This window comes from Lepisosteus platostomus, chromosome 6 (genome assembly GCF_059453375.1).
Source record: "Lepisosteus platostomus isolate fLepPlt1 chromosome 6, fLepPlt1.hap1, whole genome shotgun sequence".
In the NCBI taxonomy this organism is placed as follows: domain Eukaryota; kingdom Metazoa; phylum Chordata; class Actinopteri; order Semionotiformes; family Lepisosteidae; genus Lepisosteus; species Lepisosteus platostomus.
The window spans coordinates 6,226,500-6,236,925 of NC_142616.1; the positions used below are offsets into that span (position 1 = coordinate 6,226,500).

A 10,426-nucleotide genomic window follows, 5' to 3' on the forward strand; every position below is an offset into this window, starting at 1 on the left:
CCTTTCCCTGAGGAAGCAGTAAGTCTTATTTCTTCCTACTGCAGACATGGTCACACCTTCAAAGACTGCAAGGAAGGAACCTGAACCTCTTGAACCAAATTATGTTGACATAAATTATATATGGCTTATATACTATATCATTTATAAACTATTAATAAAAACACCCATGTATTTCAATTATGACATCTACATGCAAAAACAAAATGATTCAATGTAGACTTGGAGCAGAGCATTAATTTTACCAGTTAATCACAAACAAAATGAGAAAGGGGAAAATAAATTCAGGGGTGCGTGAAAAACAGGTAATTGAAAAGCACAAAGAGCAGCAACAGCTCCATTCCAATTTAAATTCCGATGACAGAAAAGTGAAAACTTCACATCAGTAGTGATAAAAGTGCTTCTTTAGCATGAGACTGGGTAGAATTTTTTAGAAATTACTTTTTAAAATTATTTGGGGTTATTATCAAAACAATTTAAGCTTAATTAAAGCCTGCATCAGGAAATAAGGAACCAATATGCTCATTGGTCCCATTATACGAAGTCTGCTTTTTAATAATTACCTGTGTTGAGAGAACTTAGAATAGTTTAGTACTGTTCCTATCACTATTGAATTAATTGATTGATTGATATTGATTATATAATTGTTGGTTTCTTAAACGAGGTATACATCCATCAATGTTCTTACAGTTTTATCCCATACAGGGTCACAGGGGGAGCCCAAGTCTATACCAACAACCAACAGGTGCAAGGCAGGGTACACCCTGGAAGGGACGCCAGTCTATCACAGGGTAGACACTCACATACTGTAGACATACACACTCACACCAGGGCCAAGTTTCCCAGAAGCCAATTGACCTACCATTACATTTTCAGGCTGTGGGAGGAAACTGGAGCACCTGGAGGAAACCCATGTGAACACGGGAAGAACATACAAACTCCACACAGACAACACCCCAGGAATGGAACCCAGGCACAGCCAACCGCTGCGCCACCATGCTGCCCAAAACCCGATGATATTAATTATTCAGTCTACAGTTTCACTGCAGACTTCATTGTTCACTTTGTGAGGCTTATGACAAATACAATTCCCTATTTCATCCATATCTCTGTCTTAAGGCGTCTAAAAAGAAATCAAGAAATCCAGCAATCAATCCATCCAGCTTACCGGTAAATGTAACCTTCACGTCACCCTGAGGATGTTTGGCCTCACAGAAGAAAGCTTTTCCTGAGTTCCAGTCGGAGGTGGGCAAGGACAGCTGGCTGGTGGAGGAGTAGGTCCCCCCATTGAGCACGGACGGGTATTTCCTGAAGGGGGTCAGCTCTTTGTCGGTACTGTCGGTCCACTTGAAGGTCAGGGAATCGGGCAGGAACCCTGTGGCCAAGCAGCCCAAAGCAACCACATCTCCACTCGTTCCAGAGCCGCATGACGCCACCAGAGGGAACAGGTCTGGCTTAGTCGGTGAAGCTGAAGATGGAAACACGACACAATAGATTACTATCCATGACAGAGTTCCAGTCGATTTTGTTGTAGCCTGTCCACACTTTCATAGGTTTCCCTGAAGACATTCCTTGCTTTCCTATTCCCTTCTCATTCTTCAGCTTCCAACATAGCCCTGACTGCTCCTCCCACATCCAGAGAGATGTTCATTCCCAAAGCAGCTTCTTCTGGACTTGTCAAGTGTCTACATGCTGAAGTGTATGATGCGTCATTATTCATACTGAGAAGAAACGGCATCTGTCTTCAAAGATTTTACAGATCACCTATGTTTCCCAACATTTTGGAGCGGATAGTTAATGTGCACAGGAGCAAAACTGATCAGACTTCATACTACAAGGAAGTATTGGGGAATAGACTGAGCTCTGGCCTATTTGCAGCTCAGTCGTTGCAAAGCCATGTTATTATTATTTTTTTCTATATGAGCAACACTCCTCCTATCTGGAGAGCAGTCCTAGGTAGCACTTGGTCCAAGTCTCAGTTAACCCTTCTGGAATGAGGTGCTTTAGTCTAGAGGCTCCAGTCCACCCAGTTGTGTTAGATGGCCAGGGGGAGAAGGGTTAACTTGCACCAACAGTATTTCACCACTGTGCAAGACCAAGATGAACTCTGACCCTCCAAGCCACTTCAGCTGAAGGACAGTATCTTAACCTCAGCTCTGTCTGAGTATGTTTACTACAGGCAGACCTCTGGTGCACCTCTGGGGATGAGAGCTGGAACACAAGACTCTAGATTCTCTAAGATTCTCTAAGATTCTAGATTTCTTTAAAATAATCTGTTACTTCTAACTGCTCACAGAGTCACATCACGGCATTCACCACCAAACAAAACAAATGTAAAAATCTCAAAACTATTTTTTAACCAGTTAATTTTAAAAAATAACATTTAAACAATATTACAACTATTTACTGGCAGAACTATGGTAATACTGCTTACCACAATAATTAATTTTCTCCTTTCACATATATTTCTTTTTAATATTTTCTCTTTTCTCATACTGTTGCAAAAACTCGAAACAAAATCTGCTCTGGGGATGAAAAACATCACCCCGTAAATTTCAAACTAATCTATATTATTAATAAAGCAACATTTTCTACAGTAATGCATTTAATAACAGCAAAGATTAATGCATCATTAAAAAAGCATTAAGAGTAAAAATATCAGTTTTGGGAAGAAAAATAATTTTAAGCATCCCTTCAAAAACAAGAGGTTAGATAGGCATAAACTTCTATTGACTCCTAAAAGGCAAACTGATCACTCTGCAGACACAGATATCCAGCCGTGAATAAAGAGAGCAACATAATTAACATGAACAATTCAACAAGATATTATAAATTAGACTGAAACATGGCCCTATTAGGAAACGTTTTAATCTTTAATTCTCGCCGAACAGATCAAGCAAACTCCCGTGTCGCAAAGGACACGGCAATAATTACTGAACGGGACCGCACAAACAACAAAGGAATATATTTTATATTTCTGCTCAGAGAACCTAGTTGAACTTTATTCCAGGAGTCACCTTTCAGTGCTGATAAATCGTACCTCGCACATGATAGGTAACAACTGTATAAAGACTTGATAAGAACTTAATATTTTTCATCATTAGTATAACACCCTACTTCATTTAACTAATAAATCCCGTTTTAAGAACGCATCAGTCACTTAATAGAACTTAAGTGTCAAATCATTAATAATAACTGTTAATAGCTATCGATAGCTTAATAGCACATAGCAAGCCAGTAATACAGTATTGTACGAATATGTACAGTAACTAATACATGGCTGATATCCTCATTATTAAATTAAATGAGACTACGCCCGGACCAATTTAAACCAAATTAGGTAGATTCCGAAAGTGAAGACATTTATAAACACGTTATTAAAAAAACACACACAGTGACATGGAAAACGCATCAGACTAATATAACCTAAGGATATAATACAACAATCTACAGCATACCGACTGGGCTTCGCAGTTGTGTGATATGCGATCTGGATGTCTTTCTGCTTTTAAAAATGATTTGGAAAAAAAATCTACAATATCAACCTAAACCTTAATCTTTCTTAAGAGCAATTGATATTTTAGATTATTTCTCGCAAATTATATTCATTTTATGCCGTAGAAATAAAGACAAGCAAGTGGGGAACACAAGACACTCGTACATTTAACATAAGAAGTAATTTAAATAATTGATCAATTAATTCGATCACATCGTGTGCAGTAAGTACAGCGGCAGCGTTTGTCACTGTTTACGTCTATTATTAAAACCTTTAAGTGTGAATTGAAATAACTTTAAGGAAGACGCGTCAATTAATTAACTGATTAAGATCTTCTGGTGGTACGGTTTATAGAATATTGTCTGTCATATAAACGTAAGCAGTATCATATAAGGTATTTTTACTTTTTTTATTCCTTTTACATATTTTAAATGAATAATTAAAAATTAAACGATCCCATTTTAAATGGTCTATTTTATATATTTAAAAAGTATCGTTTTACACCTGCGGATTTTTAAGCAATTACTTTTTTTTTCTAATAGAAAACGGAGAACACAAATGATCGCAGTTTAGTCTCATCGAACAGGCTACAACACATCCAACATTCAATACAGTATATTTAGCCTGTGAAAAGAAACTCGGCCGCTTAACATTTTGACAACGTCAAACTTTAAAGGGACGCTTTGGAAGTGAAACCGCTTAAATCATTTTTGTTCAAAACGTTAAAAAAAACTAAATTAAACTAGAATACCGAATAAAAAATATAACTGTAATTCTTACCTGACGATACGGTCACCATTGTTCCTTTTCCCCAGTAATCAAACCAGTCGCACTGTGACTTAAAACTCACCTACCCTGAATCCAAAACTTTTGGAGTTTACAGTCGTCTATAGTCTGAATGATTCCGACGCATAACATTTAACTTAAACTGAACAAGAAAGTGGAGACATTGTTTTATTTGTCTTATGAAATTGTTTTGACATTTCTATCTGATTCTGCGTTCAAAGGTTGCAACGGTATCTTCAGATCTTGTCACTTCAATGTGGATTTTGTACGTTTCTTTTGCTGATTATTGCGTTTTGTGGCGCTTGATATCAGCTTATTGCTGCAGTTTCGTGTAGACGTTCGGCAAACTAATTGGATAGGAATTTTTTTTAACCAAAACAGAATTTTTAATTTAAATCATTAGCTTCGTGATGTTCGGGTCTCGGAGATTTCCTCATTAGACGCTACGCACCCCGGTGTAAACGGAGCAAGTGTCGCTTTGCACAGATGAGCTTTCTTAATTTTACATCGAAATCATGAAAGGTATTGCATTGCTAGGAAAACAAAAGAAACGGATTTCTTACCGGAGGTGACCGTGACCATGGTGCCTTTTCCCCAGTAGTCAAAAGCCCAGTAGCACAGTGACTGACTCGGCTCTGCCGCCGCGATTAAAACACTAACCGCTCGCTTCCAGTGAGGAGCGAGTCTAACGGGACTGGGTACGAATTACTTTCGCAGCGGACTATAGGAGCTGTCTCTATCGCACTCTGTCGATCGGATCTAAAGCTCCAACTGAACAAAACAATTCGATAAAACGCGCTGAAATCACGCTTGTGATCTATTTTAAATTAGAGGTCTTACCAGATGTGACGGTGACCATGGTTCCTTTGCCCCAGTAGTCGAAAGCATCGTAGTCACACTGAATTATTTCGCCGGACACTCAGTGCAAAAACATTTTCAGCATAACGTCCTATTCCTTATATTACATCAAAGACACTAGTCTGATCTTGTACTGTAATAGTACCGCGCTGAATACATTCAATTTAACGCATATAACAACCTGCGCATTTTTATGAATATTTTATTGACTGTTTTGAGGCACTAGAAAGTAAGAGGGGAAGTTAAAATTGGGTCATTCGGTAAAACTCACTCAAAATCACGCACCGCGCGTCTCAGCAGTGAGTGTGCTCGGTACTTACCGGAGGTGACGGTGACCGCTGTCCCGGATCCCCAGTAATCGAAGCGGTCGTCACGCTGCTGAATTTACTCCGACCGCTCATTCTAAAACCCGGGTAACCCAGGCACCGACCGAACAACCACCGTATCTAAATCATTTGTACTTCGTCTATCATTTATTTGATTCAAAAAATAAACTAGCCAACCTTGTATTACATTATAAAAGTCGCTCACCACCAGTATAGACTGAGTATCTTTTTCAGAGCTCGCAGAAGGCAAATACATTCGGTAGTTACAAAGAGGTCAGATAATGTTAAAGCCTATCCTTTCGGAATGACTTATCCATTTATTTTTAATCATCACGAAAGCGGATCATAACCTTCAGTCCAATTTTGAAAATTAAATCGATCGCGGGCGTAGTTCATTTCATGACGACGGATTTATCAACGACACACATATACTGTACTGTATGTATCCATTCCTAGTTGGTGCTCTAGTGGAATTTCCCCCCTTTTTTAAGCTTTTCAAAATCAAACAGTGAATATTAAGCGCATTCGTTCCCTGTTTCTAGGCTTTCAAATTGAGACGAGTTAAATTTCAGTAGCCTACCACACCTGTTGATAACTGAAATTAGACATGTGTTACCAAAGACAACGAGCAAACGGTTGGAAAAAAATAAAAATCCACCACTGAAATTCCAACGGGGTAAAGACGGGAAAATAAACGGGTTTTTCTTACCAGAAGTGACGGTGACCATGGTGCCTTTCCCCCAGTAGTCAAAGTAGTCACACTGCTCGTGTCCATACACTCTGCTGTACAATAAGTCCCTACAGTTTCTCCCGATTTAAACCAAGCGGTGACAAAACTTTCCGAATACCACAATACAGGTATTTTAATTCAGAATTCAAACTTAAAAAACGCGACAACGTCTATTGTTACGGACGGCAGCCTATTATTTAACTTCTACTGTCTTCCACCCGCTTCTAAACCTTAAATAGAGCGACTCGATAAAAAAAATACATTAAAATCACGGTTATTGTATATTTTAAACTAGAGGTCTTACCTGATGTGACGGTGACCATGGTTCCTTTCCCCCAGTAGTCGAAAGCATTGTAGTCACACTGAATTATTTCATCGGATACTCAGTGCAAAAACTTTTTCAGCATAAAATCCTATTTATTATATCACAAGGCGAACGAACGGTTAATGCTTTAATAAAAATATTTATGAATAAATGCGGTAGGCAGTTTTATCTGCGAACGTATTAATACATTTATATTGCAATATATCGACGCCTAGCGTTTACGTTACTTATTTCCCCTAAAATCATCGATTTTTTATTATATATATTTTAAAATTTTGGGTCGCTTAAAATCGCAAGCCCTAATTTCCCATTTAAATAATTTTATCTGGTCCTTTCTGTTGTATATCAAGTTATTCGCGTCTGTTTAACAGCGCAGTCTACTCCCTGTCGTTAGGTAAACTGAGGGTTAACGACAGATAACTTGGAAGCGTGTTTCTATTTTCCCAAAGTAAAAACAAAAATCGAGACGGAATAATTCTTGCAGCCGCAGCGCCGAAGACGGGGCAGAACTTACCGCTGGTGACGGTGACCTGAGTTCCTTTCCCCCAGTAGTCGAAGCCGTAATTATCACAGCGATACCGCCGATTCCCACACAGCTCAAAAACCCCGAAGGAGCCCCTGAGGTCCCCGTGTCTCAAGACAGGTACAGTATAACCCCGCCGTCCCGCTCTTATTTTAAAGTCCCTGGACAGGGGAGATCGATTCGCTTCTAGGTCTGTCACTAGTTTATGAATTTTAACAAAAGTCTGACGCGGGCATCCTAAATAAGAACTGTTAGTTACGTGTATTTTTTCGTATTGAATTCCACTCACCTGAAGACACGGTCACCTGAGTTCCTTTCCCCCAGTAGTCGAAGTAAGTGTTGCTACACGACGTTCCGTTCGCTTTTCTTACAGCGACACTAACATGACCCCACCGTGTTTCCAAAGACCGTTTCGCGATAACTAGTTGCGAAAACCACTCTAAAGCTCTGAAGAGTAAACTGCCTCAATTAGTTAATTAAAAAAACAACTAACATGAAATTGCGCTGGTGGATAAAATACGTATTGTTTTGTCTGTTTTAATGCTACAGCACCTACGACATAGCTATAAATACCAAATGCTGTTCTGAAAGCTTTTAAACTGATAGACTTTTTTTTTTTACTGGAGAAATACGGCGAAGCCAAATTAAATCACAAATAAATAAGATTTCATGCAAGCTGTTTTCTTACCCGAGGTGACGGTGACCTGCGTTCCTTTCCCCCAGTAGTCGAAGTAATTGTAGCACGACAGTTCATTGTATAAACGGAGGTTTACATTAATATCGACGGCCAAGACGATAGTGTTGCCTTACTTTTTTTTATGAAAGGGATTTTACATTTATAATTCTAAAAAACGTCTTGTTGCCCCTCTTATTTAAAATTGTTTTACTTCGATCATCAGAATGAGATACAGTATTGCAAAAGGGTGGAAAAATAACAATTGCGAGACAGTCAGTAAACAGTAATAGCTAATAGATGTTCCAGGTCCTAATCACTCCGTGTCTCTCGCCTTTTCTCAGGACTCATTACCGTGAAGCACAAAGACAGAAGATTAAAAAGAATGTTGTGCTTTTCTAACGCGTAATCCGAGTAAAAAAGATATTCATGTCTTACCTGAAGTCACAGTCACCTGGGTCCCTTTCCCCCAGTAATCAAAAGCTTCCCAGTTGCACAGCTCTGTAATTCTACTATTTGTCTGTGCGCAAACCGCCTTTACTGTATTTCAAGCCTGTCTAAAGGCATCTAAAGAAAGCACCACTAACCCTGTCATCTACTTCTATTCCTAAATTCCCCATACAATTTTATCTTGACTTCCAGGTCAGAAATACTCACCTAAAAGATACGAGACGCCACTACGCTGTAACGCTTAACGCCGAAAATATCTGGTACCGCTAAATTCTGAATTGAGGAGTTCAGAATCAGCACGCAGTTTAGAATACGACTGTTATCAGTAACTTTTCTTACCGTTCGTTACTGTCACCATAGTGCCTTTCCCCCAGTAGTCGTAAGCTCCATAGTCACAGTGCGGTGGCTGTTTAAATACCCAGTTCAAAAACTGGATACCTTTTGAGTCTTATTCTTATATACAACCGAATGCATTTTGATTTGGTTATTTTTTATAAAGAAATACACGGAACTACCGTTTATTTGCCATTGAGCGCTGAAAAGGATTAGTCACTCAGCAGATATTAAAAAATAAAAGACAAATTCGGAGCCCAGAACGTCAGTACATCGTCTTTTCTTACCGTTCGTGACTGTGACCGCTGTGCCTTTCCCCCAGTACTCGAAGTAACTGTACACGACGAAGGAACAACGCTTCCACGCTACACACAATCTCGAAAGCTTCTTTTTCAATACGAGGACGCTTATATAAAATCCGTGCTGTTCAAATAACGTCTAAATATAGGCTGCAGGCTATGACACGTAGCCTTTCTGAACACAGTCTTTCTTTGACACTGGTCACTAATTTAGTCTTCTGATTCAAAGACCTTAGTTTTTTTTTTCTTTTTTGAAAAAAAAAAGAAAGTGAATTCAATACAGAGCGGCGAGTATTTACCTGAGGTGACGGTGACCGAGGTCCCTTTCCCCCAGTAGTCGAAAGCAGTATAGTCACAGTGCGGCACCTCGCTCATCGTTTCGAGCAATAACTACGCGCTACTTCTCGGTCATAATTAGGCTTTTCCAAATGTTGACACGATTTGTGTGGTGTACAAAAATAGGTACCGTGTTCTCTGTAGTACAGTGAACTGATTCCCCGAAATGGACGCGGGATTGTAAAAGCCATACTCCTATACCTTGGATTTTCGCTCAAAACACAATTATTTTCTCAAAACAATAATCCAAATATTTTGCATTTTAAAATACAGCTCTGGTCCTGTAAACACAAAGTCGTCCTCCCTCCTTGCCTTAAATAGGATACTCTAACTGCTTTCTCTCTTTCTTAAAAAATAAATAAATATCGTAATTCAAACCGTGTTAGAGAAAGATGTTTCGTCGGTAATTACAGTACCTGAGGTGACGGTCACCATGGTTCCTTTTCCCCAGTAGTCGAAATAGTCATTGTCACGGTGTTGTGTGTCGCTAGAATCTCAGTTCTAAAACTAAGCGCTGTGGGAACGATTCTACCCGAATCAAACCGGACAGCTCCCGAGCGCGTCCGCAGTGACCTGTGCGGTCCTAACACTCGAAACAAGCTCTGAACCCGTGAGCAACCAAAGAAAGAGGTTCTGTTATACTGTATAGGCCAGGACTGTTAACTTTAAGATCTTTCATAGTTTTATATTTTTTCAGCTGAACCCAAGAGGAAGACGCATGGAAACCGACTTTGAAATAAATAGCAGGGCATACTAAAAACAACTTAAATAACAGAAAAGGGCGAAACGTACCAGAAGACACGGTGACACTCGTTCCTTTCCCCCAGTAGTCGAAGTAACCACCGTAGTAATCACATTAACCTCTTTACTGTACTTTCCTAACTAAAAACGTCTTTTCAGAACAGGCTTAGTTGAGGTGAGAGCTGAGAGCCCACACATCTTTCCACATGTACTGTATTAGGTGGAAAGAATCGGTGATATTTAATATCCATTTTAATATGGACACAAGATTTTGCAAAGAAGAAAACAGACTTACCGGATGAAACAGTGACCTGTGTTCCTTTCCCCCAGTAATCGAAGGCATAGCCGTAGCTACACGGCATAATAGTTCCTTCGTTGTTCTGTCCATAAACTAAACACGCTACCCCGTTCAATTACTGCATTTGTTAGAAAATAAAACACAAGCATCTTACTTCTACTTCAGTTGTTCCATTACTTACCTGAGGTGACAGTGACTTGAGTGCCTTTTCCCCAGTAGTCGAAGTACACGTTATCACAATGCTGGACTCCTGCC

General features: G+C 39.4%; 1 long non-coding RNA gene and 1 gene segment (V, D, J or C); one reads left to right on the plus strand and one right to left on the minus strand.

Moving 5' to 3' along the window:
- Positions 1–10,426, minus strand: part of LOC148659775 (immunoglobulin mu heavy chain-like) — a 123,066-nt gene that overhangs the window by 3,604 nt on the left and 109,036 nt on the right. Inside the window, 2 exon segments of the C gene segment in view lie at positions 1,166–1,465; positions 10,353–10,413. Coding sequence covers positions 1,166–1,465; positions 10,353–10,413 — 361 coding nt within the window.
- Positions 5,120–10,426, plus strand: part of LOC148659776 (uncharacterized) — a 118,366-nt gene continuing 113,059 nt past the window's right edge. The window contains exon 1 of the long non-coding RNA XR_015939328.1: positions 5,120–5,171. This is a non-coding gene — a long non-coding RNA (uncharacterized LOC148659776). The remainder of the gene's footprint in view (positions 5,172–10,426) is intronic.